This window comes from Neltuma alba, unplaced genomic scaffold (assembly GCF_004799145.2).
Source record: "Neltuma alba isolate B1F8T4 unplaced genomic scaffold, ASM479914v2 tig00012083_pilon, whole genome shotgun sequence".
NCBI lineage: Eukaryota > Viridiplantae > Streptophyta > Magnoliopsida > Fabales > Fabaceae > Neltuma > Neltuma alba.
The window spans coordinates 95,411-122,948 of record NW_021636642.1 but is presented as its reverse complement, the minus strand read 5'-3'; the positions used below and the strand labels follow the sequence as shown (position 1 = coordinate 122,948).

General features: G+C 38.3%; 4 protein-coding genes across 8 annotated transcripts; all 4 read left to right on the top strand.

Moving 5' to 3' along the window:
• The first annotated feature begins 243 nt into the window (after positions 1 to 243).
• LOC114722130 (ras-related protein Rab7) lies at positions 244 to 4,470 on the top strand. Its single transcript, XM_028908067.1, has 7 exons — positions 244 to 465; positions 570 to 596; positions 977 to 1,076; positions 1,179 to 1,325; positions 2,802 to 2,882; positions 2,952 to 3,097; positions 4,080 to 4,470. Exons 1-7 carry the CDS (start codon positions 413 to 415, stop codon positions 4,141 to 4,143), a joined length of 618 nt encoding a protein of 205 aa, XP_028763900.1. The 5' UTR covers positions 244 to 412; the 3' UTR covers positions 4,144 to 4,470.
• A 1,042-nt stretch (positions 4,471 to 5,512) lies between these two features.
• On the top strand, positions 5,513 to 11,732 carry LOC114722137 (uncharacterized). Its single transcript, XM_028908085.1, is given in 10 exon segments — positions 5,513 to 5,860; positions 6,524 to 6,575; positions 7,111 to 7,184; positions 8,085 to 8,167; positions 8,170 to 8,185; positions 8,318 to 8,467; positions 9,454 to 9,505; positions 9,998 to 10,071; positions 10,548 to 10,640; positions 11,335 to 11,732. Coding segments are annotated over 10 exon segments (765 nt in total). The 5' UTR covers positions 5,513 to 5,732; the 3' UTR covers positions 11,378 to 11,732.
• Positions 11,733 to 13,211: 1,479 nt separating this feature from the next.
• Positions 13,212 to 16,879, top strand: LOC114722136 (polyadenylate-binding protein 3). Its single transcript, XM_028908084.1, has 7 exons — positions 13,212 to 13,603; positions 14,149 to 14,927; positions 15,126 to 15,203; positions 15,305 to 15,391; positions 15,505 to 15,804; positions 15,894 to 16,115; positions 16,217 to 16,879. Exons 1-7 carry the CDS (start codon positions 13,342 to 13,344, stop codon positions 16,439 to 16,441), a joined length of 1,953 nt encoding a protein of 650 aa, XP_028763917.1. The 5' UTR covers positions 13,212 to 13,341; the 3' UTR covers positions 16,442 to 16,879.
• A 547-nt stretch (positions 16,880 to 17,426) lies between these two features.
• Positions 17,427 to 27,038, top strand: LOC114722135 (uncharacterized). 5 transcript variants are annotated; one of them, XM_028908083.1, is made up of 8 exons: positions 17,427 to 19,502; positions 20,042 to 23,236; positions 23,316 to 23,554; positions 23,632 to 23,764; positions 24,030 to 24,228; positions 24,330 to 24,659; positions 24,753 to 25,471; positions 26,689 to 27,038. In XM_028908083.1, the coding sequence occupies exons 1-8, from the start codon at positions 17,676 to 17,678 to the stop codon at positions 26,692 to 26,694; spliced, it is 6,648 nt and encodes a 2,215-aa protein (XP_028763916.1). In that variant the 5' UTR covers positions 17,427 to 17,675; the 3' UTR covers positions 26,695 to 27,038. The 5 variants fall into 5 exon arrangements, with proteins under 5 accessions (XP_028763916.1, XP_028763913.1, XP_028763914.1 ...); XM_028908080.1 differs by lacking the exon at positions 26,689 to 27,038 and adding an exon at positions 25,713 to 26,668 and having other exon boundaries at positions 20,042 to 23,227; XM_028908081.1 differs by lacking the exon at positions 26,689 to 27,038 and adding an exon at positions 25,713 to 26,668 and having other exon boundaries at positions 24,765 to 25,471.
• Positions 27,039 to 27,538: the final 500 nt, after the last annotated feature.

Here is a 27,538-nt window from a genome sequence, read left to right as displayed (position 1 = left end):
GACATCATGTTTTGACTTTTGAATATAAAAAGATAATTTAATTATTTATATTCATAAATAGCCATTTATGTGCGAATAATTCTGTCCATTTTCGTTACAGGATTAAATTATTAATTTCATCCAAAAATCATGAGATGGGCTAATAATGGAAAGATGGTGGTATTTATGAGTCATTTATCATGGTAATTTATTCTCTCCCCCTCTCTCTCCCCTGAATGTTGAGAAAAGTTAAGAAACAGACTGTTTTTGGAAACACTGGAATAGTGCAGAAAGCGATCGAAATTGGCGCCCCTTTTTTCCTTCGCCCTCACAAACTGGTTGACAAGTACAAAGTTCGCCACCAATCAGAATCACCCAAATAAAAGCGGCAAAGGAAGATCTTCATCGTTCTTATCCATTCCCCACCATTGCCATGTCATTGCGTCGGCGAACCTTGCTCAAGGTCATCGTCCTCGGCGATAGCGGGTACGTTCTTAGGGTTTATCTGCAAATGCACACACGTGTTATTTGTGTTTGCGCATCCGTTAACATGTTGGGAATTGCGTTTTGTGATTTTCCTTCATGGTCAGGGTGGGAAAGACGTCGTTGATGAATCAGTATCCTTCACCAGTTGCACTTTGTTGATGTGCCTGCCCGAATCATTGTTATTTGGTGATGTAACGATTGTTCGTTCGTGGTTTTCTGCTAATTTACTCTATTTTTGGCTCCTGTGTCTTCTTTTTCTTTTGTGTCTATGGTGTTTTGCTGAGCATTGTTGTGCGTTTGGCTTTATTCTAATCTCTTTGGCGTGTTACGTTAAATTGCTGCTTGCTATGGTCTGGTTTGGATTTTGGGGGGTTATCTTTTGTTTACTTGTTTCTGGGATGGTCTCTGTTACAATATCCATGCCGCACTTTACTGGTCCAGCCTCTAAGGACATCGTTTCACTTCTTCCTTCTTGGCCGTAAGATCTTTGGACTATTAACTACATGGGTAGATACGTGCACAAGAAGTTCAGTCTGCAATATAAAGCTACCATTGGTGCTGATTTTGTCACAAAAGAACTCCAGATTGATGATAAACTCGTCACATTACAGGTGGGTTTTCTTGTTTAATGGCATCTCAGTTTTCTGCTTAACTTATTATGAAGTTTACTATAGAAGTTGTGTATTGCAATGCATGGTGTGTCTCTATGGTAGATATGGGATACTGCTGGCCAAGAAAGATTCCAGAGTCTTGGAGTTGCATTCTATAGAGGGGCAGATTGCTGTGTCCTAGTCTATGATGTTAACGTCATGAAGTCTTTTGATACCCTTGACAATTGGCACGATGAGTTTCTCAAACAGGTTCTTCAGATCATTCTTTATCTTGACATTGTAGTTGTATATTGAACACGTCTGAGGCTCTGTGTAACTTTTAACTACTATAGCTGTATTTTATCCTGAACAGTCTGTGCCATGGTTTCAGCCATGGGAAACAGGCTAGAGATGACATTTTATTTTTGTATTGTTTAATGCTGCTTTCCTATCTCATTGTAACCTTGTTCCTAGGGAATTTCTTATTTTACTTCTTGCTACTTAGCCTCCTAGCTAGTGGGTTCGTGATTGGGCTTGGAACTACAATTGGGAAAGGGAAAAGAAAGGAGGAAATAAAAGCAGACAATCAGTTTGCTTGGTTTAGTAGAAGAACATTTAAAAATGTTTATTTTAGATCTCATCATTAACTTTAGTTTTCTGACTTCAAACGAGATCATTTTTTAAATGTCAGGTAAATGAACCCTGGCAATTTTCTGTATGATTTGACCTAATTAACCTTTCATCACTCCAATAGTTTTTGTGTGAGCGCGTGTGTGCATGGGTGCGGCTTTTGTTATGATTAGAAGAGACCATGACCAACATTATAGATGAAATCACTGTGATGCTGAAGAAGAAATTCTTTTTTGACTCACCAACAGATGATATCATTTTATTATCATTCCACTCGCTGTTTTTTTTACATCAAATATTGAGTTATGAAATGTGCGAGTTTTGTTTTTCCTGCACATTTTAGTTTTTACTAATGAAAAAGAGGTTAATGGGTTTTTACAGAATACTATTACTTCCCCATGTTCATTGCTTTTATTTGAAATATGATGATATAACCAATTGATTCTTTCATACTTTGACTCTGTTCTATGAATCATTTCCTTCATGGTTTGCTGCTTGACGATGAACTGGGGTAAGTTAGAGAGGCTAGTGATGTTGGAGGTTAGAGATTTTCTATGATTCTCTCTTGCTAAGAGTTACCGGCTAGAATTAGCATCTCTGTGTCTGTTGGGTTTCCTCTTGTAAAATTTAGTATTTCTGGTGCCTGTTGCCCCCTCTGGTCCTAATTATAGGGCAACGTTTTAAATCCTTACTTGGTCTTACAGGGCAAAGATGTGGTAGTTAGATTTTTGCCCCCAGTCTCACCCATTCTTAATATTCTAGATAATGACAAACCGATGTATTGATCTCTATATGATAATGAACTGATATCCCAAGTTCTAGATGATTGTAATTAAAAATGGATAATTTGTCTCTTTTATCACCCCCTCAAGTTGCATTACCTATCCTATAACACTTTGATGGGGTCATAGGGTTTTCAACAACTTAAGAAAAGGAGGGTTCTCTGTGTTCAACATTTGTTGACAAAATGCAGCAATTTAAATAGCAGCTGCAAACTTCACAGTTGTTTTATTGCATTATTTGTTTTGTATTTATGCTTTGTTCTAAACATTTATCTTTTTGCCATCCTTTTCTTATGGAGGTAATCTTCTAATTCTTATTTTAATTGTAATACAGGCAAACCCTCCTGATCCAAGGACATTTCCATTCATATTGCTCGGAAACAAGGTTGACATTGATGGTGGGAACAGTCGAGTGGTAGGCAGATGCTACTGCACTTCAAATTTTCCTTAAACCACGCATAATATCTAATAAACTGATTTTCAGGTTTCCGAGAAGAAAGCACAGGACTGGTGTGCTTCAAAAGGGAATATTCCCTACTTTGAGACATCTGCCAAAGAGGATTACAATGTTGATGAGGCATTCCTTTGTATTGCCAAGACTGCTCTAGCTAATGAGAATGATCAAGACATGTAAGTAAATAATAACGTGCAGAAAAATGATACAGGGGTTATTAGTTGTCGATATTCCTTCCTGAAGCTCTGTCTAATGCCTTCAAACGATTCATGTCCTTAGGTGTGTGTAGATTACTTCTGCATCTGTTTGTTTTCCCCGAAAGCTTTGTTATATATTCAACTCCATATATCGCAAGCATGTTGCTCATGCATAGGTGCTGTGCATATAGAAGATGTGGGAATTGGTAGACCTTATATGTTGGAGCTGTCTTTATGCTAAATGCTAGGTACTTGTGGTATTATTAGGCTGTGTCATTGTTTGTACTGGATATCATGAAGAGTCTGAACCAGGGATCTGGACGTGAATTTAGTGGAATAGCATGAGTGGCCTTTTTTTTGTTTTTTTTGTTTTTGCCCTTGTATTTGATCTGGATCCATGGTGTAGAACAATTGATCGTACGTAGGCTCCTACCCAAGTTTGACCATTCAACTGTAACTAAAAAGAAAATAGCGGGTTGGTTAAAGAGACGTAGTTACTTATTGGTGAGAGTAAGCCCCTTCCCATATGAGAAACAAGCTTGCAGCATCCCTTTTTTGTGACTGCAAACCAATATTCTTCCATTTAAGCATTTTGATAAGGTATTGATATGGTTTTGTTGGTTTTCTATTTGCTTTTTGCTCTTAATGCGGGGAATGCCTATGCCCTCGTTGAATTTCTTCCATTTTTTGGGTTATTTGATTGGCCTTTCTAATGTGTAGTTTTTTATAGATAGGTCAAGCTATCTATATCATGGTGGTCAAACCTGTTAATTGATTTGCTGGGTTTCTTGAGTCCACATCTTAACTTAAATAATGGATGCCAAATCATTTGGACCCAGTTAACTCGTAAACTTCAAAAGGCTCATACAAGAAGCCAATCTAAAATAAGCCTTCTTATCTATACAACGTGTTCTCTGGTTTCCTGGACTCACTAACTACCATGATTGAATCTCAAATGCAGATATTTTCAAGGGATTCCTGAGGCTGTTCCTGAGAATGAGCAAAGGGGTGGCTGCGCATGTTGATATGGAATTGCCTATGATTTCACTGCTTCATCTTCGAAGCTGTGGCCCAAAATTTTCAAATTCCTTTTGTCCCCAAGTGATTCCCCCCCCTTGTGAGCACTTTTGTATGCTATGCTAATGCTTGTTAATTTTGCTTTCATCTTTATTTTATTTATTTATTTATTTTCCTGGGAAGGTTAAATGCAGTCCTGTTTTAGTAAGGAAAGCATTTTTAATTGATTTACCAGGGTGTTGTTCTTTGAGGCTTGAGAGAGAATTTCAAATCTTTACTTTTACGCTTGAATAGTTTCCATTTCTATGCGAATGGAGATTGCTAGGCATAATTGTTGACGTCTTGCATTTTCTTTAAAATTCTTTTAGGTCGAAATTCGATTAATTCAGCCTACGAAAGACTTGTAAATTAAAGTTGCTTCGAAAATAAATACTTGTAGGCACATTAGTTGTTAGATATTGATCCATCACTAATTAAAGATTAAGATGCTAATATTTCATTATAACTAGCAAGATTTATTTATTTCTTGTGATGATCCAGTGAGTCTTCTTTAAAATTATCTATTCCAATCTTAAATATGAGGCTTATTTTGTAATGTGTTTTGTATTATAATGAGTTTTATATTTAGAACTGAAAGAGTAATTGTTATTTTCCACATTTGCACGCACAAATAAGAACCCTTGCGTAGCATTGCACACCGTGAAATACCTCTCTATTCCTAATGTCGAGAAGTTAGGAAGTTTATTTTGATTTTATATATAAAAATCTTAATTCACATTTTTTCATATTTATCATTATTTTCTAAACTAATTTGTCAAGTTTATAAATTCATATAAAATTTAATGTTATATTGAAATATTTTAAGAAATTCATGTTATATTTATTATAATTAAATAATTTATTTAGTTTTTTTAAATTAGTTAGGTAGTTTTTACAGTTTGTTCTTGACAAAAAGACGTATGACAGATATATTCAGAAGTTTAGTTCAATTTCAGCCTACTCAAATTTCTATTTTTTTGGTCATAGTTGATAGCTTTTGGAAATAGTTACACGCATTCGTGGTCATGTGGGGCTAAGGGTGCGCGCACGCTGGGGGTGGAAAGTTAAAAAAAGAAAAAGAAAGACGCATGAATTGGTCTTTAAAAATTAAACAATGTTTTCATGTCACATTTATTTTGTTTCTCATGTCACCAAAAAAAAAAAATTGCAGAGTCCACCATGTTTCCGTTATTTTTTTGGCCGCTACCGCCTACCATACAATGGCCGTTATTACCTCTGTTTTTTCTTCTATCCTTCTGGGGCGTTTCTGTTAGTTAAAGAAAATTCCAAAACATAGATGGACTTCGTGAAAAAGCTTCGCCAATGGAGGATTAGACAAGAGAAGAGGATAACGAGTTAACGATGACCAAAGGAAAAATGAACGAGTCTCGTCTCTCACGGTCGCGTTCTAATTCCAAGGAGTTTGGTTCCTTTCACTCTCTTGCATTTTCAATTTGCGACGTGGCTCTTCCTTGTCCTTGTCTTTATAAAGCCTTCTCCAACTCCTCCTCCTCTTCGACCAACCCCCCGGGGAAAAAAGAAAACTTTTTCCTTAACCATGGCGAAGATTTCACTGGCAATCGGCTTAACAACTCTGTTTACTGCTTTGGGATTTCTCATGGTGGCTACCCTTAGTTATACGATTTTCAAGGATGGCCTCCCATTTCGTAAAGAGCTTCTCACACCGTAACTCTCTCCGTGTCTGCCATTTTACTCTTGATCAAGTTGATGATTTTAGTGAATTAATTTCATGCAGCGTACTGGGTTCTCTTTCTTACATGGTAACTTCTTTTAGTAGAGAAATTTGCTTGCTGCAGTATGACATAATTGTCAAAGTTCAAATCCCAATTTTTAGTTATTATTATCTTCATAAATTGGGGGCCAAAGCCCAGAAATTCACGTATTTAATTTCATGCTTATGCTGGTCGTACAAGAACGCGCTCAGTGAACTCAAGCTTGCAATTACCTAATGTAAAACATCGGTTCGAAACACTGCCTTAAATTATCAAAGGAGCTCCGGTTTCAATGTCTCTTGGTCATACTTGTTTTGTCGTCCGGTACCCGGAAATTCACTTGCTTTTGTTCAACGAGTAGCGTACTATTCTCAGTACTCGAGACTTCTAAGCTTGTTTGCTCAACTCAGTGATCTTTTGGTTGTTGTTGTCCCACATATATATGAAAGTTGATCTGCCTGGGGTTTAAATTAACTTTTATTGTTATTGTTGTTGTTAATATGTATGTTTATTTAGTGGAATATCTTATATTCATTGATTCATATTTGAATGGATTCGTCTTTTCAGTTAAACGATTGTTTACCTTTGGAAGTTTCCCATATTGTACTTGATTCAGGTGGATGGTGGCGACTTTGATTGATTTCTATATTAATGTTGTAGCTTTGGCGGTAAGTCAGCATATTTTTTTAAGATATTTGTATTTCTGCATTAGTAGAGTGCAGGATCACGTTTAATCACTCCAAAATTAGAGAGGATAAATGAGTGATCAACACATTAAATGATAGTAATATCCTTTCAAGTCAGAAACCGGCTTTTTGGTCCAATATAAAATTTGGAGAATGCTAAACTCTCATAAGTGACGTGGTTAGCATTCCCTCTACTTCTGTAAACTTGATCTGCATTCCTGTAGAGATTAAACGCTTTAACTGACTTTTTCTTGCTGTTGAGAATAGTATTCTAATGGAATTATAACTTGTCCTATATGCCCCTAAAAATTTTGGGATGGATGTCCAACTTAGCAAACCAACTATTTTTTTAACATGTTCGCACTTCTCTCATGAAATCCTCTACCGAAAAAAAAAAAAAAGGAGTTTATCTCTCGTTGAAGATATGACAAACTGGCTATTACTTAGTAACTATTTCTAATCAATGATCAAACTTTATTGAAAATTCCTTAGCACTCATGCAGTTTTTATCTGTCAGTTTTGGGTTGCTTACAAGGAATCAAACTGGATCAGCTCAATTTTGTGGATAATTTTGCTTATAGGCCTTGGAAGGTATCTTTCCACCACTAGCCAACCTATTCTATTTGCACATGCTGTATTATATTATTGAGAATTAATGTAAAGCAACTTGGAACTATGGGAGGAAACTTTTTAAAGAGATGACATTTATTGTCTCTGTTTTTTTTGGCCATTTATATATACTTTTGTCTACCATGACATTCTTCCAAATCATGTTGTCTTCGTTTATACAGCTGTGTGCAGGCCCAGTGGTACATTGATCTGGCACTGCTTGTTCACTGATTAAATGTATTTATTTATTTTTTTTCAGATTTATATTAGTTAATTTAACTCTTTTGCTGTTGAGTGTTGTACTCTTTGAAAGTTGCATGCGTGTTATATCTGTATTTTTCTGAATAGGCTTATCAATACGATATTTTGGGATGATATATATGGAGAATTTTATATCATAATGTTGATTTGACTCACAACCAATATGGGGATCTTGAATTTGTCATATTTCATACCTAAACACCATATTAATGGGTTTCTGAGTGTTTGAGAATTTAAATTGTCCACTTACCAAATGTCATTATACTTGAATTGGTTTTTTTTTTTTTTTGGGTGAACTGTACTTTAATTGGTTTGTGTTGAGAGAAGAATTGCATTACGTGCTTTCTTCTGTCTTTTTGGAAATAATTTCTCCGCCAGGTTAGAAGTTTTGTATTTCTTCCCCTTCACTTCACTGCTTGCATCTATGGTGGAAGTTGGCAGTTTCTCTGCTCTTTTATATTATTTGTTTTCACGCAACCTTTCAAGTGGTTGGTTCTTGGAAGGTCAACTTGATCATGAAATTCTTGGTCGTTTCTTTTATGATGCTCTTGATCATCATGATCATCTGAATGCTAAGAATAGTTAATTTAGTTCGCTTTCTTATCTTTTTAATTGTCTCAGCATTGCTACATGTGCCTATATTGTTGTGCAATTCTCAAAGCTGTCATCTCAAGAATCTTCACAAGATCCTATATATTATGTTCTGTGAAGAATCCAAACAAGTATGCACCCACAACCTTTAATGTCTCATTTAATTTAAACTTCTACCAATTTCTTACTCTATCATCAATGTGGTTACTCCACTTGTCATTCAGTTCTGAATTAGATTGACACTGTGAGGCATGTTTGCATAGGAATGGTGAAGAAGCAGGGCAGAAAAGGCAGCACTCGTCCGTTGTGACTCTGAGAATTCTTTTTATAGTTTTGGGTTTTTTCATGTTAGGGACTTTGGTGTACACTCTCATCACTGATGGTTCCCCTTTCCGAATGGAACTTTTCACTCCGTAAGTGCTTCATTTTTTTTCACTGTTACTCTCATTGTTACTGTTGTTTCACACGTTCCATGAAAGGAGAAGGCTATATGCAATATGCTTATCCATCTTAATTTTGGTAACGAAGTAATACATTGGTTTCCATTACTATAGCCTGTGTGTTAGATATCTGCAGTTACACAAGAATGCGGAAAGGAAAATTCTCGTCCGCTAATAGAATTTTTAGAATTATTGATGTTTACATGTTTTATTTGGATTCTTTTGCTAGCACTGGAACATAACTTCTCAAATTTCATGTGCTTACCCACTTGATCTTTTTTGAAGCCATGGTGTTTTTTTAGGTTTATTTTTTGACTAGTGTCTGTGTCTTTGATATGGGTGAAATTGTGAGAAGCCCCATGAGCCTTCTCAGGCCTTGGGAAAACCATTGCCTAATGTTAAGGACTGATTTGTTTTTGTGAATCATGGAAGACTATAATGCCAATCTTTATCATTCTTTTTTTTTTTTTTCCTTTTTGGAATAATGTAAGACTATAGCGGCAATCTTCTAGTTTGGTGCTAAATGGACTAATGTCATAATGAAATGGAATTAAAACGTTTGGCCTCCATTACTCTACATTCTCTAGGCAAGCACATGTCATGATCTCGGTAAAATTCAATACAGTTGGTAATAAAGGATCTGAAAATACTTGCTTCTGTTATTTGCATGTGTGCTTATTGGCAAATATCTCAGAGCTTGTATGGCGTGCAAAGTGTGGACAACAATTATTCCAAAATAGCATGAGTTAATGAGGGGCTTCAATATTTTTTCCTTGTTGAAATTTCTTTGTTGTTTTCCCCTCTAGGTATAATAATTATGGACAAAAGGCAAAACCATGTATCTGCCATGTTTTGTGTGTTATATTTACAACTTCGCATATTTGTATGGGTTGATGTTTTAGAAACTGGTAGTTTCACTCTGATCTCTTAAGTAAATGACGAGCTCCAAATGTTTGCAGGTGGATGACAGCAACACTTATTGACTTCTATATCAATGTTGTGGCTCTAGCAGTATGGCTCTATTGCTTTCTCTTAGCTGCTATAAGTTGTATGAAAATACATTATCGCCATTAACTTAGAATATCAAAGTTCAAAGAGAAGCACAGTAAATTGCTTCTTTCTCACATTTGACACCCAGTTAAGACTATTTTCGTAAAAAGTAAAGTTTTGATTGCCATACTCGTAACTTAAATTTTATTAAGCAGTGTTTTCGTTTGTGTTTATCAACATGTTTTACATTATAAGGAAGAAAAGGTTGTTACTTTCGAGTTCATTTCACAATTTCTGCAAGTAATGTTCCTCCAAGAGCATCATGTAGCTTTCACCGAGTGACTTAAATTGTGTGATGAATGATAGTAATCCTATTTTTGTGAGAAGGTGAAAATCATCTGTTGTATTTTCTTTCTGCAGTAACTAATGACGTCTGAATAATGTTTGTTCAAATCTAAGCCATAGTTAAATTGAGTAAGCATGCAAAAATTTAACTAATGTGTACAATATCAGGTGTGGGTTGCCTACAAAGAGTGTAGTTGGATTTCTGGAGTCTTTTGGATAGTTCTATTGATATCTTTTGGCAGGTTAGTTCGCTTCTTACAAAATTGACACCCCCATATAGTTTATTGTTTAAAACTTGTTAACATGAGAAAATACCGTTATGAAGAATGCTAGTGATTCAGATTTCCTATTAGTTGTTAATTTTAACAAAAATTACACTTTGACATCAATAACAAAAGTTATGTTTATGGTGTTATATGCTTATTGCTTGATGTTATTACCGATGAGTGCTTTGTTTTGCATGAGTAATGTTTCGGTAGAGCAATTATTGATACCAGTTAATAGCAACACATTGGATTGATGTTGCTGCCGCTAGAGTTATTGATCCATATAGAATCATGCAACGAAATAATGACTCAGATTAAATTAAAATTTTCTTCTAATAATAGTTCATATGCACGTCCTTTTAATTATTCCTGTACCTCAGTGCATGTTTATATAGTTCTTATCGGTGTGTTTTTTTATGGATGAGGATGATTTGTATTTTCCAAATTTTCAGCGCCACAACATGCATCTACATCGTGTGGAAGTTATTCCAGATTACTTGCCAAGATCCTGTTTACCTGATCTTAGTGCGTCGCTGTGGTGACAGGCAAGTTTATAGGACTCGTTTCTTTTCGTTTTTCTAACATTGTAGTTTAGCATTGAAGCTAATAAGATGGAAAAAAGTTCTGGGTTAGCAAAGCGCTTTTAGCAGATGACGAGTTAGAATTCTGTCTTTTGAGATGTATGAGCATGCGTGTTGAAGTACTGTGTCAAATATTTGGTAATTTCATCCCTCATCACAGTACCATTGTATAGATTCGTAAAGGAAAGATAGAATGTAACCTAGGATTCTTTTCATCCTTAATTTGATATATTAGAGCTTCTATGATTAACTAGTAAAGGCTTCGATTTTTGCTGTCTACTATTCTAATATTAGGAATCAAGCTCTCACATGACGTAGCATGATGGACTTATGTTGCGTCCATGCTTCAAAAGCAAGGAGCTTTCTTGTAAGGCATGTCTTAGAGATTAGAATGGGAACTACTTCTGGGCTGCCACTTTAGCAATTCATATTTGAATTGTTCAGTTGTCTGTTTCTTCTCTGGAGGTCATTGATGACATTTCGACTCACATATATTATTGTAATTTTCCTTTCGCTTTATTGCAGACTATTTCTTATAAATGTTCCAAGAAACATTCATTCATCAGTTGAACAGATTTTTTTTTTTTTTTCCTCTGCAATTTTCACACTCATCATTGTCCATTATTTGCTTAGAAGAATTAGACATTGTCTTTGATAGGGCAGAAAACAAGTATAACAGGCTTTCTGGGGAGGCAGCATAGCATTGGAGCTGGATTTTTCATGAGCAAGAAGTGTTTAAGCCCTAGCAGCTATATGGTATGGTGTTGCAGTTGAGACAACAGTGGTTTATTGCCGATACAAGTTTAACATGTGGAATTTGCTTCTCCTAATTTATAATGGGAGAGACAGTCCCCAAGAGCATACTGTCACGCCAGATCATAGAAAATTGGTGTAGTCCATGAAATTGATTGATTATACTACAAACGAGATCTTATAATTAAAACCGGAGGTAATATATATGTAGCATATAGAATACATAGATATGAAAACTTGTTTGAGCAGTGACGATAATTTTTCAAATTAAATTCGACAAAAATATGGTTGGCTACTGTTTAAGGGGTTTGGGATCACTTTCAGAAATTACCTTTGCGTTTTACAAGATAGATTCTTCTCCCGTAGACCACAAAATCACTTAAAATAGGTTAAACCAAACATCCAATTGTGCAAAATTGAATATATGTATATATTCAAGTGTGTGTATAGTCGCGTTCACACATGAGTATGACATCCAAAATTTGTTCTGTACATTTGCTCTTGTTACTTCATTTAATTTTCAACTTCTTTTCAATACTTTCTGATTCAAAATATAAGTATAAAATAATTAATTTACACAACTCGAAAGGTTAGTTAAAATTAGTTAAAAATAATAAATATGTAAAAAACAAATATAACTTATTTTTCTAAAATGTCCTTATTTATGGAAAGGGTAAGTGGGAGAGAAAATAAGTTTAAAAAAAAAGAAAAGAAATGAGAAAGAATGACTGAATGGGTGAAAAAAGAGATGAGAAAGATATATAATTAATTAGGAATAAAAAATACATTCAATGATTAGAAAATTCAAATTGAAACTTGCGGCTTATATTTTGCGCTAGAGGTAGTGTTTTAAAAGTTGTGATTGAATTTTATAACTTATGAAAAAAATTTCGTTTAGTCTCTGTTGTTAAAATTAAATTTTGTTTGTTTGCTTTTGTTGGTAAAATTAAAATTAATTATATACTGTTTGAATGTTCTGCTTATATGATCCATGACATTGAAAAACATAAAAACACAATAATAAACAAATTAATCTACCTTGTCCTTCTCTTTGAGCTTTGTCACCTCATTTGTTTCTGATAAGTTTTTAAATCCCAACTTATCTATTTTTTTATTTTTTAAATAATCTTTTGTCATCATCTTCTGTGCTCCTTTATATATCTAGCAAGATTTTTTTTTTTGCCAACTATATCTAGCAAGATTTGACATGCATATCTAACCAAATTAATATTTGAAGCACGCGTGTCAGCCATAAAATCATAAATTCATAATGTCATAAGCTCTTTCAAATTTTAAAAACTATAAAGACCCTGTTATTACTTTTATGTTTTTTTTTTCGGCCTATTAATAAAAGTGTAAATTCTGGGGATCAAAATATTAATTTCTTCGAATTTATTTACAATAATTTATCTTTCCTACGAGGCTCCGAACAACAACGTAACGGAACACTTCACACGTCAGTTATTAACTTACTATGGCCTCGAGGCGCGACAACGTATGTCTGGGAAAAGAACATTTGGCACGTGCGACGATCTCATTGTTCACGTGCGCATCGGCCACAAAACAAAACGCCGCGATTTTCTGCAAAATGACAACAGAAAAACACGCCGTTTCGACGCTGAGTCACACCCACCAATATAAGTCAGTTCCCTCTCTTTTGTAACTCCCTCGCCTTGCCGTCCACTTTTCTCTCTGCTTTCAGAGACCAAAAATAGGGAATTTTTCTTCCCTGACTGGAAAAACAATTATCTTTTTAAGTGTTTTTTTTTTGTTTTTTCAGTGAAGAGATATCCCTAGTACTACTTCTTCCTGTTCTGACATCTTCTTTCTCTCTCATTGACATTTTCATCCGAATTTTCGTATTTTTTTTCATCTTTATCGACTTGCTGAAATTTTTTGTTCTGGGATAGCCATGGCGGCGTCGATTTCTACACCGATGGTTCAGGCCAATGGTCCTCCCGCGCCGATGTCGCCAACGGCAGCGGCATTGTCTGCTGGACAGTTCGCAAATATGTCATTGTACGTTGGTGATCTAGACCCGAATGTGAATGAAGGGCAGCTCTATGATCTGTTCAACCAAGTGGCGAATGTTGTCTCCGTCAGGGTTTGTAGGGATCAGACCAGGCGATCCTCTCTTGGTTACGCCTATGTCAACTACGGCAGCGCCCAGGATGGTTCGTACTGTCATTGATCACCTCGTCAAATTATATTATTGTATTGTTGGCCACGCTTGTCGATATGAATTGTGTTTGATTTTGTTCAGATTTGACATCCGATTGAGATATTGGAGTGATTCCGTGAAAACTAAACTGATTATTTTCAAATCTATTATCTATTATTTTAATTCTTTCATGGAATCTAATATATGTGATTTGATTTGACCAATGTTTTGTATTTTGCTGAATTAATTTCTAATGTTTATTGCCTGCGGGTTTTCAAGCTCATGATCTAGTTTTCTTCCAATATAGGATTATACTGTTTCTGTTTATGTGGATATAATATCATGTTAACTAAATATCATATTTTATGTGGATATAATGAATCAAAAGAACATAGTGAAAATAGAGGTTTGCATCCGTAGTCCTTGCTAGGCGGCTTCAGTTGTTAAGCTGGCTAAGTATTGTAAATACGGTATTTAGTTACAGGATATCTTCCTAGTCAAGACATATATTTACTGCTACTGATAATGCTGTTAGAATTAACTTTGTTTATACTGCAGCGGCTAATGCCATGGAACTTCTCAATTTTACCCCACTGAATGGGAAACCCATTCGTATAATGTTCTCTCATAGAGATCCTAGCATTCGGAAAAGTGGATATGCTAATGTGTTCATTAAGAACCTGGACACATCAATAGATAACAAGGCATTACATGACACTTTTGCTGCCTTTGGAACTGTACTTTCCTGCAAGGTAGCTGTTGACAGCTCTGGCCAGCCAAAAGGGTATGGTTTTGTACAGTTTGAGAATGAGGAATCTGCACAAAATGCCATCAAACAGTTGAATGGAATGTTGATAAATGATAAACAAGTCTATGTTGGACTCTTTGTTCGGCGCCAGGAAAGGGCTCGTGCAAATGGATCACCAAAGTTTACTAATGTTTATGTGAAAAATTTTTCTGAAACATACACTGATGAGGACCTCAAACAGCTTTTCGGGCCATATGGTGCAATAACTAGTGCTGTTGTCATGAAAGATGCAAATGGGAAGTCTCGATGTTTTGGGTTTGTTAATTTCCAAAGCCCAGAATCAGCAGCTGCTGCAGTTGAGAGGCTAAATGGAACCACTGTCAATGATGACAAGGTGTTATATGTAGGGAGAGCTCAGAAGAAAGCAGAGAGAGAGGCGGAGTTGAAGGCAAAATTTGAACAGGAAAGAATTAGTCGATATGAGAAGTTGCAAGGTGCTAATCTGTACTTGAAAAATCTCGATGATAGCATCAATGATGACAAACTGAAGGAGTTATTTTCTGAGTTTGGGACTATTACATCATGCAAGGTATGACAAAACCGAATTAACCAATTATCTGTTTTTATCTTCTCCCTATCCAGTATGTGCACACATGTATGCATAGGCAAATTGGTGGATTGTTCACGGTTGGTACTTTTGCCCATGCATTGGAATTGGCCACTTGTGATGGTTTACTATCAGAGAATAATGGAAATATACATTTCATTGTATCATATATGTTTGCAGGTTATGCTGGATTCACATGGGCACAGCAAGGGCTCTGGTTTTGTGGCTTTTTCTACGCCTGAGGAAGCAAGTAAAGCTGTAAGTCATTAATTCGTTCATTTTAAAGAGGTTCTGACCCCTGAACTTCTATTGTCTTATCTTACAATGTAGACTTAACTTTTTTCCTTTTCTCTTTGCAGTTGAACGAAATGAATGGAAAAATGGTAGAGCGAAAACCTCTTTATGTTGCTGTGGCCCAGCGAAAAGAAGAGAGAAAGGCCCTGCAGGTTATACTTCTTTAGACCACTACTCATTGGTTCCTTAACTTTCACTCTCCCCTCCCAAGCTAAATACATCCAAAATAACATTGGACAAATTCACGATTCACTTTCTTTTGCAGGCTCATTTTGCTCAAATTCGTGCACCTGGTAGAATTGGACCCTTACCTGCTGGAATTCCTGGATATCATCCTGGGGCGCCTAGACTTGCCCCTCAGCAGTTGTACTATGGTCAGGGAACACCTGGTCTGATGCCACCTCAACCAGCTGGATTTGGTTTCCAGCAACAACTCTTGCCCGGAATGCGCCCTGGTGTAGCTCCAAATTTCATTATGCCATACCAACTTCAGAGACAGGTTCAGCCCGGGCAAAGGATGGGGGTTCGACAGGGTAGAAATTTCCAGCATGTGCAGCAGAACCAGGTGACTCATTAAGCTTACCTTAGTTATAAATGATATTTTCAACTTTTAAGTTCAACAAAATTGGTATCTATCTAATTTCTTCTATTCAGATAATGCATCGGAACTCCAATCAAGGGTTTAGATATGTGAGCAACACTCGAAATGGCGTGGACCCATCTATCGTTCCCCAAGGCGTAGTGAGTCCAATGATGCCATTGCCCTTTGATGGCTCTGGGGTTACTTCAGCTCCCATTGATAATCTGCGACCCGGTGCGCTTTCTACAACGCTTGCCTCGGCTTTGGCCTCTGCTACACCAGAAAATCAGCGCATGGTATGATCCCTGTTCCTAATATCTTGGTTTAAATGAAGTTTATGGTTGGCATGTTCCATAAAAGTTAATTTAATCTGGAAAACATTGCTTGCGATGAACAGATGCTGGGTGAACATCTGTATCCCCTCGTAGAGCGGCTTGCACCAAATCATACAGCAAAAGTGACAGGGATGTTATTGGAAATGGACCAATCCGAGGTTATCCATCTCATTGAATCTCCTGAAGACTTGAAAATAAAGGTGTCTGAGGCAATGCAAGTCCTGCATGAAGCTGCATCGGGCACTGAAGTTGGCGAACAGCTCGGCTCACTGGCACTGAATGAATGAAGCAATTTTTGATTGTAGAGTTAAATACATCACATCCATGAGCCATATTTTTGGGCAATGCGCTGCCATTGTTTCTAAGAGCCATTTGCAGCACCAAATTCTTTGCAGGGTCTGTTCTTTTTCTTTTTTATTTTAAGTTTTTGGGCAGGATTCTTTTTAAGTTAGGCTGGAGGAATCAGGGATCTGGTTATGTTGGCTTTAGCAATTACCATTTGAATTTAAAACACTCATTGGATTTCATTTAGGATTTTCGAATTCGCAGTTGAGGATAGGTCGTTAGCCTGACAATAATTTTATTCCTATTTTATTTAAATTGGATTTTTCTCATTTGATTGTTGTTTATTCATTTATTGGATTGGTGTCATCCAAATATTCATATGGTGACAGTTAAGGGCAGTTGACCAGGCTCGTTCGTGTTTTTGTATGTTCCGATGCAACTTATCATAAACATGAGGATTTTTAGTGCACTTCAAGAAGAAAAACATTTCCTTATGTGACTTTTTTTGGGTGACATTTCCTTTCGTGACTTTGAAATTTAACACGAGTAACATTTGATTTAGAATTTTTTTAACCCAAATTTTCTCCCTTTTATAGCATTTTTTCTGGAAAAAGAGAGTGATGAGTAAGGAAACAATTTGATTATTTTAAATAAGGTTGAGAGTCTAAATTAATGAGAGACGATCTCTTTTTTTTAAAAAAAATTGGGAGAAAAAGAGAGCAAAAAAAGTAGTGAAAATTATCTTATTTAAGCTCAGCAATATTTTATTTAAATTTAATTTAAATATTGTCGATATCATGTGAAAAAGAGAGCGAAAAGAAGTTAAGAAGGACGTGAAAAAAAAAAATGCCAAGTGAAAAATATATGAAGCAATTTAACGATCTGAGTAAAATCTAAAAGGTAACACGTGCCCCGTGAAAAAAAAAGGGGGGCATGAGATGAATTATATATGTGAAGAAAACCGGAAGAGAAGAGCAAAGCCCTCCTTTTTCTTTTTCTTTTTCTTTTGGGGTCTTCATCCTGTTTAGTTCTTCTGCGGCCGAGGTCCGATTGACCATATTGGCGACCACCGAACTCCTCGCTGTCCGTCCGGCGAGGGCTTGACGACCTGCTTTGAAGGTTGAGGGAGTCGCATCGATCGGTTTTGGCTTCAGCTTCACCACGACGCCGGTGTCAAGGGTTAGGGTTTTAAACATTAAAGTATCCGCCTAACGATTCAGACTTTGTGCGGGGGCGATGGCCAACCCCGGTGTCGGAACCAAATTTGCGTCTGTGAATCTGAACAAATCTTATGGTCAGCCTTCTCATCATCATTCATCTCATTCTAGCTCTTACGCATCTAGTCGATCACGGTCCAGTGGTCATGGAGGTGGAGGGGGTGGTATGGTGGTCCTTTCAAGGCCTCGCAGTTCTCAGAAGGCTGGGCCGAAGCTTTCTGTTCCGCCCCCCCTGAATCTGCCTTCCTTGCGGAAGGAGCACGAGAAGTTTGATTCTTTGGGACTGGGTGGAGGGCCTGCTGGAGGAGGGGTCTCTGGAAGTGGGTCTCGTCCCACCTCATCTGGTATGGGGTGGACCAAGCCAGCCACTGCTGCTTTGCAAGAAACGAAGCCGTTCGGTGAACAGACAGTTGATGGATTTGACAATGGGTTGCGTCCTGTGGACGGGTTTAACAGGGGGAACAGTGCATATATGCCGCCTTCTGCTCGATCAGCTGTGGTTGGAGGTAGCCCCGCTGCATCTGCTGCTGCTCTAGCCCATCCTTCCGGAGAGAGGGTGGCTGTTCTAAGAGGTGAAGATTTTCCTTCATTACGGGCCACTTTGTCTTCAGGGCCACCTCAAAAACTCAAGGAGAATTTGAATCCGAAGCATAAGCAATCGGTTAGTGACAATTTATCCACTGAGCAGAAGGATGGTTCACGCTTGACCTCACATGCTGACATACATTCTCAGTTCCATTCATCCCATGGCGGTGTTAGCAATGGACTGAGCGAGGAAGGTGGTGAAACTCACAGTTTACGTAGTTCTCATGCGGTGGACCATGATAGGAAGAAAGAGGAGTATTTCCTGGGTCCTCTACCCATTGTGCGATTGAACCCAAGATCTGACTGGGCTGATGATGAGCGTGATACGAGTCATGGTTTGACAGACAGGAGTAGAGAGGCCAGAGATCATGGATTTACAAAGAACGAAGCTTACTGGGACAGAAACATTGATTTGCCCAGGGTTAGTGCAATGCCGCATAAGCCGGCTCTTAATTTTGACAAATGGGGACAGCGGGACAATGAAACTGGAAAAGTTTTTTCCGGTGAAGTTCCTAAACTAAACCCTGTCAGAGCATCTAGTAGAGAGGGGCGGGAAGGAAATTCCTGGAGAAATTCAACTCTTTCTAAGGAAGGGTTTGCCGTTCAAGGTGTGGGAAATGAGAAAAATTGTGTTGGTGTAAGGCCATCCGGCATGAATAGAGAGGTTGGGAAGGATAATAAATACCTACCATCCACCTTCCAAGATAATTTTCATGATGATTTTAGAAAGAGGGAGATAGGTTATGGACAGAAAGGGAAGCAGCCTTGGAATAATCCAATGGAGTCATATGGTGGCCGAGGGCCTGAACGAAATGTGAGGGATGGTTTTGCTGGTAATGAACAATACAGCAGATATAGCTCTATTTCTGTCCATAGCCCAGTGTCGAAATCCTCATCTTCAGTGGGTGCTAAAGGGCTTCCTGCGGATGATCCGCTGCTTAATTTTAATAGAGAAAAGCGCACACTGCCAAAGAGTGAAAAGTCTTTTCTAGAGGATCCTTTCATGAAAGATTTTGGAGCTTCTGGATTTGACGGGAGGGATTTTTTTCCTGCAAGTCTTGTTGGGATGGTCAAGAAGAAGAAAGAGGTACCTAGGCAAACGGATTTTTATGATCCTGCTAGGGAATCATTTGAGGCTGAGATTGAGAAAGTTCAGAGGATGCAAGAACAGGAGCGGCAACGGAATATTGAAGAGCATGAAAGAGCTTTGGAGTTGGCTCGAAGAGAAGAAGAAGAAAGATTAAGGCAGATCAGAGAACAGGTTTAAGTGACAGCATAACCAATTGTTCTAGCAGAATATTCTATTCAACTCATGTTGAACTTCAAATTATTATTTATAAATTTTTATTTAGTTTAAAAGAACACATTTGATAAAATGTGGTTCAATAAAATGTTTCCAATTATTTTGAATCAGATGTCAATTTATTTTATCAATTTCAGAATGCTATATCATTAGAATATTTATTTGTGCTGCCAGTCTAATAACTCAAATGGAGTGGAGGAAATTTTTGGAGTGGATTATCATCTGAATAAACCTCAAGGACAGTGAGTGTAAACTTTGCCCTTTATTTTGTCATGTGACAATGTAATTATAATTTAGGATTTAAAGCTTGTGAGCTGGGGAGATAGGGGTACTTAGGAATTTGAAGGAAACTTTTTAGCCTTGGGTTTTGTTAGTCTTTATCTTTCTTGGGATATGCTAGTCAGTTATAGTTGTTATTTTTTATCATTTATATTGAATTGACAATGATAATTAATTTAGCTATTTTATTTATATCTCCTGCCCTTCTGAATCTATAGGAAGAGAGGCAAAGGAGGATGGAGGAAGAAGCTAGAGAGGCAGCTTGGAAAGCAGAACAAGAACAAATTGAAGCCTTGAGGAAAGCTGAAGAGCAGAAAATTGCTAGAGAAGAGGAAAAACGGAGGATCCTTTTAGAGGAAGAGAGAAGGAAACAGGCCGCTAAGCAGAAACTTTTAGAATTGGAGGAAAGGATTGCCAGAAGGAAGGCTGATGCAGCCAAAGTTGGTAACGATTTTATGGCTGTTGCAGATGAGAAACTGTCTGGGATAGGAGAGGAAAAAGATGCTCCCAGGCGTACAGATGTGGGCGATTGGGATGACAATGAAAGAGTGGTTGAAGGAATTTTGACTTCGTCATCTTCTAATTCATCAGGCCTGAATAAGTCACTGGAGACTGGTTCAAGGCCTCAGTTTTCTAGAGATAGTTCTTCCTCCTCTGTGGATAGAGGGAAGGGCAATTCATGGAGAAGAGATGTATATGAGAATGAAAGAAATTCAATATTCTATTCACATGGCCACGTTAATGGTCTGAACAGTTCAAGTAGAGATCCACCAATTGGCGGAAAGCCATTAATGAGAAAAGAATATGACGGAGGTGCTGGATACATGACTTCAAGGGCCTCTAATAAAGGAGGGATTGTGGATGCTCATTTAGATGAATATGCTAATGCAAAAGGGAAAAGATGGAATGAACCTGGAAATGGAGATCATTTAAGCAGAAATACAGAGGTTGATTCTGATTATCCTGATAATTTGGAAAGATTTAGTGATGGCTGGACACCGGGCCGTTCTCATGGCAATATGTTTTCTGCATATACCGAGCATTGTTACTCAAGTTCTGAATCAGATGGAAGTTATGCTTTTGGGAGGTCACGGTATTCTGTGAGGCAGCCTCGGGTTCTTCCACCTCCGTCACTAACTTCTGTGCCCAAAACCTACAGGGATGTAAATGCACATCCTCATCCTGCTGCAGTCCTGGAAAATAACATTCCAACTGGTTATGACAATGATTACCAGCGGAGTTCTGGACAATCGGAAGTAGTAGGTGCATTGCCACATAATAAGGAGAATGAGGATCTTAAAGTTGAGAGCACCACTGTACCAAGATGTGATTCTCAGTCTTCACTCTCTGTTTCAAGCCCACCTAGTTCTCCAACCCATCTTTCTCATGATGATTTGGAAGAATCTGGGGTTGCTCCTGCGATGTTGGCTTCTGTGGAAGGCAAAAACGGCCCTTTGTCTGGTCAGCAAAATGATTCAGTTGTAATGTCTGCAAGAGCTGGGAATGAGAATGTGGTTGGTTCCACATGTGCTTTCTCATCAGGTGATGATGAAGAATGGACTACTGAGAATCATGAACAGTTCCAGGAACAAGAAGAATATGATGAAGATGAAAATTATCAGGAAGAAGATGAAGTGCATGAGGGAGATGATAGTGTTGCTCTCAACCAGGAGTTTGAAAACATTAATTTAGAGAAAGGTTTGCCCCATATGATGGATAACCTAGTATTAGGATTTGATGAAGGTGTTCAGGTTGGGATGCCAAATGATGAATTTGAAAGAACTGTAAAAGGCGAAGAAACATCTTTCATGGCACAAGCATCTAGTGCCACTCTGGAAGAACATGTATGTTTTGGCAATGCTTGCAGTGATGGGATGTCCCTTCAACCTGTCAAATCTAAAGCAAGTCTTAATGATCCTAGTGTATTCCGGGATTCTGATAAGACAATGCAAGATTTGGTTATTCAGTCTAGTAAAGCCCAGACTTCAATAGTATCTGAGGGTTTAGACAATGCAGAAGCTTCTAACTCTGCTCGTCACAGTGAGTTGACTTCAGTTACTAGTGCTCCATATTTGTCTTCGGATCTATCTAATATGTCTAATGCAGCTAGTGCTCCAAGTCAAGTTGATCTACCCGTCAAACTTCAATTCGGTCTTTTTACTGGCCCATCTTTGATACCATCTCCTGTTCCAGCCATTCAAATTGGTTCTATACAGATGCCACTGCATCTGCATCCACAGGTCGGTGCACCCCACTCTCACATGCACCCATCACAACCTCCTTTATTTCAGTTTGGCCAGCTAAGGTACACATCTCCCATATCTCAAGGGATGATGCCTGTTGGTCCTCAATCAATGTCTTTTATTCAGCCTAGCATTCCATCGGAATTCTCTTTCAATCATAACCCCGGAGGTCCAATGCCACTTCAAACTGGTCCAGATGCTATTGATGGCTTTGTTAAAAGTGAGATTCGGTCTCCTGCTGTTGATAATCAACCAAGTAACTTAAGTCATGTAAATCTATCTCAAGGATCATTGCCAAGTGAGGGTGCTGAAAATATGGCCGGGGCAAATCGGAGCCAAACAAGGATTCCTCATGATGGCAAAAGTAGCACAAGGACATCTGCAGATTTTCAAATGGATGAACAGGTGCACCAGCCTTTTGTTGCGAAGAGTGGTGGTACCTCATCCAACGCTAGAGATTCCAAAGGTCAACATCATGGTCGAGACGTGTCACTACACTCAGCATCAACAGAGAGAGGTTTTGAAGAGTCAAAGGCACATTATCCAACATCTGGGCGCAGAGGGAAGAGATATGCTTTTGTGGTAAAAGGTTCTGGCTCAAAATCATCAGGTCCAGCCCCAAGGTTAAATCACCCAGAAGCTAGTGGATTTCAGAGAAGGCCTCGTCGAAATATCCAGCGGACTGAGTTTCGAGTTCGAGTTAGTGGTGAGAAAGGGCTGCCCTCTGGCTTAGTTTCATCTGATCAGTTTAGTGCGGATATCAAGTCAAATATCAATGGAACTGGTACAGGCACATCTGCAAAAGCTGGACTGAGGAAGGTTTTCTCCAATAGAACAGGAAAACAGGCTGTGGAATCGACATGCGCAAGCTCAGCTACAGATTTGTCACAGAATGTAGATTCTGGATGTAGAGTTGACAAAGTTGACGGAAAAGAATCAACAAAGATTTCTGGACAGAGTCATCTTAAACGGAATGTGTGTTCTGGAGAAGAAGTTGATGCTCCTTTGCAAAGTGGAATTATACGTGTGTTTGAGCAACCTGGAATCGAAGCTCCTAGTGATGAAGATGATTTTATTGAAGTCAGATCAAAGAGGCAAATGATAAATGATAGGAGAGAACAGAGGGAGAAAGAAATCAAGGCTAAATCACGGGTTGTGAAGGTTCAAAAAGTATATCATTTGTATTGATTTGTCTTGTAACATGGTTTTGTGTATCAATTATCTTAATAGTTAATTTGTTTTATGCCAGATGCCACGGAAACCTCGGTCTGCTTCACATGGTACTGAGGCTAAGGACACTTATGGCAGGGGAACTCTGTCTATAATAGAAGCAGCAAGCAGTAGTCACGCTGATTTTGTTGTTCCTGATGGGAATGGAATGCAAAAAAGTGAAATATCAGCTGGGTCTGTGTCCCAACCTTTAGCTCCTATAGGCACACCTCCTTTGAAAATTGATGCTCAGCCTGATTTAAGATCAGAGACAAACAGGTATTTGGTGTCTTGTAGATTTCTTTTTTGAATTCCTTTTATGGAAAATGTTAACTTTTTTCTTTTTGTTGCTACAGGTCACACCAAATGAGTCTGCCAGCTGTCTCTGGTGGAGGAAAGAACCCGGGGGCTGGGGTGATATTTGAGAGCAAGAATAAGGTTCTGAATAATGTTCAGACATCTTTGGGCAATGCACAAACTAGTCAACAGGTTTAAATTTGCCTCTTCCCAGCTTCTACAACTTCAACAGAAATGGTGTTTTCTGGAATTTGTCCCTTGAACTTAAATATATGGTTAATGATTCTAGTTTTTGTTGGTCTTCTCTGGGTGTGAACAGAAGAAAATGGGTGGGGGTATTTTATTAGCATACTGTTGAGAATCAAAAGTTTTAGTCGTCATTGAACCTACATTCATTTTTTTTGTTATTTGCTGAGAAGCTTGTTGATCTTATAATTAAAACTTAATTCTATGGCAGGTCATGGCCCTTACACAGAGGCAATTTGATGAGGCTATGAAGCCTCAACAGTTTGATTCCCAGGCTTCTGGAGGAGATCTGACGGTGAACTATAGTAAGCCCAGCTTGCCGACATCATCCATCTTGACAAGAGAAAAACCATTTTCTTCTGTTGCGAGCCCAATCAATTCCTTGCTTGCTGGAGAGAAAATCCAGTTTGGTAAGCAATTAAATCTTTAATGGCAATGCTGTTTATGTTCAAATAATATTTCTGAAAATTCTATTGATTTGCTTATGAAGGAGATATGTTTCTTTATTCAGGAGCTGTAACATCTCCAACAATACTTCCACCTAGTGGCCATGCACTGTCTCATGGAATTGGCCCTTCATCATCCATGTCAAACATGCAAATATCACATAACCCTGCTGCATCTGATCATGATTGCAGTCTTTTCTATGATAAAGAGAAACACAACAATGGATCTCATGACAACTTAGAAGATTGTGAAGCTGAAGCTGAAGCAGCTGCTTCAGCTGTTGCTGTTGCTGCGATCAGCAGTGATGAGATTGCTGTAAATGGTTTGGGTACTTCAATCTCAGTTTCAGAAGCTAGAAGTTATGGAGCTGCAGATATTGATGGCATAGCTGCTGGTGAATGTTTTATCTGTCCTTAATGACCTATCTTTACTCTTCTGGGGATATGCTTATGTAACATAAACCAATCTGGATATTTATTTTGTTGAGTTTCTTTGGCAGGGGTTGCTAGTAATCAGCAATCAGCTAGTAAAGCTAGATCTGAAGAGCCTCTGAGTGTATCTCTTCCTGCAGATCTATCTGTTGAGACTCCACCAATTTCGTTATGGCCGCCCTTACCAGCTCTGCAAAATTCAAGCCAAATGCTTTCACATTTTCCTGGGGGCCCTCCTCCACATTTTCCCTTCTACGACATGAATCCTATGATGGGTGGTCCTGTTTTTGCCTTCGGACCACATGATGAGTCTGCATCTACAGCACAACCACAGTCCCAAAAGAATAGCATGCAAGCATCAGGGCCAATTAGCAGCTGGCAACAATGCCATTCTGGTGTTGATTCTTTTTATGGACCTGCAGCTGGATTTAGTGGCCCTTTTATTACTCCCCCCAGAGGGATCCCGGGTGTCCAGGGACCACCGCCACACATGGTTGTTTATAACCATTTTGCACCTGTTGGACAATATGGACAGGTCGGTTTGAGTTTCATGGGTGCCACCTATATCCCGTCAGGTAAGCAGCAGTCTGATTGGAAGCACAACTCCACATCATCTGCAACAGGTGCCGGTGAAGGAGATATGAACAATATGAATATGGCACCGTCTCAGAGGAATCCTGTCAACATCACTGCTCCAATTCAGCATCTTGCCCCTGGTTCACCACTTGTGCCGATGGCTTCTCCTCTGGCCATGTTTGATATGTCTCCTTTCCAGGTAAACTGTTGATAAGTGATTTAGGGGCAATATCTTAAGTGGACATATTTAGTTTCAATGCTTGTTTTTGCAGTATTACAGTGGAAGAGTAGCATAATTCCAGCGAACGTTAGTTTTATTACAAGTCAATTATGCACAAAATGATAATGAAGTTTAACACAATTTACTCTGTTGCGATTAGTTGTGTTAAGTGGTCAGTTTTGTTTGGGTTACTTAGCATTTGTGTGAAATCTTGTGCCAGTCTTCACCTGAAATGTCAGCTCAAGCTCGATGGACGCATGCCCCTAATTCGCCACTTTCATCTATTCCTCTGTCAATGCCACTGCAGGAAGGAGCGCATACCTCGCAGTATAGTCATGGTCCATCTGTTGACCAACCTATGAGTGTCGATAGGTTTCCCACTTCTCAAACGTCTGCCCCCTCTGATGGTGATAGGAATTTTCCTACAGGAGCTGGTGTAAATTTTAACCGGTTGCCAGATGAACTTGGACTAGTGGATCCTTCAAACACCTCAGCTGCTAAGCAATCAGCGCTGAGCAGTGTCATCAAGACTCCATCCGTGAGCATTATTGCAGATGCTGCCAAGGTTGATGTTCAGAGTGGCAATGGCAGCAATAGCAATAGTCAGAATGCAAGTGCTGCTTTCAAGAGTCAGCCCTTGGAAAAAAATAATACATCTCAGCAGTATGATCATTCTTCAGGGTATACTAATTATCAGAGATCTGTTTCTCAGAAAAATAGTTCTGGGGGCGAGTGGTCTAGCCGAAGGATGGGGTTGCAAGGAAGAAACCAAACTTTGGGTGCAGATAAAAGTTTTTCAACATCAAAGGTGAAGCAAATCTATGTGGCTAAACAGACCACTGCTGGGGCATCCGTGTCATGAGAGGGCAAGAAAGAGTTGCTAGATTTGAAAATAGTCCGAATGCTTTACCAGTATTTTGATGTGGCAGAAAATAAAAATTTTGTTGAGATTCTAGTTTGTTGGTAGTTCTGGCTGAGCATTAGGTAGGTATTTTTGTTGTCTCCATCGGATTGTATGGGCTTGTTGGGCTGATCCTCCTGATGAAGGCCGCTGTGAAGTGATTGATATTAGCTTTACCCCCCCCCCCAAAAAAAAAACTGATAATTAATTATAATTTTCAATATGGTGTTATTTATTTTCAAATCTAGACCAACGGATGAATTCTTTGTGATCCACTTCATTCTTTCTCCTGAAGATTTGATTGAACATGAGGGGGTCTGAGGCAATGCCTGCGTGAAACTGCATGGCGTACCGACATTGAACAGCTTGGCTCGCTGTTACTGGATGAAGGAAGCAATTTTGATTGTAGAGCTAGCTTCGTACAGATTGAGCCGTTTTTCCTGGGCAGTGAGCTATCATTGTTTGAGAGCCTTCCACAGCACCATTCTTCTGAGGATCTGTTTTTTGGCGTGGAGGATTCCAGTTATTCCCGAGGGACAAAGAATCTGGTTGTGTTGGTCTTAGCAATTACTTGTTTGAATTTAGACCATTTTATCATTGGATTTCATTGGATTTGGAGTTGGCAGTTGAGAATTTAGATCATTAGCCTGACTATGATTCTATTGATATTTTGATCTAAATTGGATTTTTTTCCAGTCAACGTTGCTTTTCTTTTATTCGCACTCTGTTTGTTGATTGGATTTGTGCCATCAAGCAGCCAATTCAGACAGATGACCGAAATGCAATCACAGGTCCTATGATTTCTTGTACAGTTTCTTGTGTTTTTGTATGGCCTTCTTAGCGCCTCTTGATGTGCCTGAATTCCTCCGCCCGGAATTCTGAGCATTAGAAAACCAAGGAACAGATGATGTCTTGGTATGTATTTTTGTTGGACATAATGTTTATTACGCATCAACAGGGAAATTCAATTATTAAGTCGATCCTTTACTTGTTTGGCATCTTTTTATATTTTTCTATGTTGAATAAATATAAATTAGAATGAAGAATGTTGTAAACGTTGAAAATTTACTTCATTATGTCTCGTCTCTTCAATGATACTAAAAATCGGGTAAAACTTTGCTCTGTCTTTTAAACTTTATATGTTT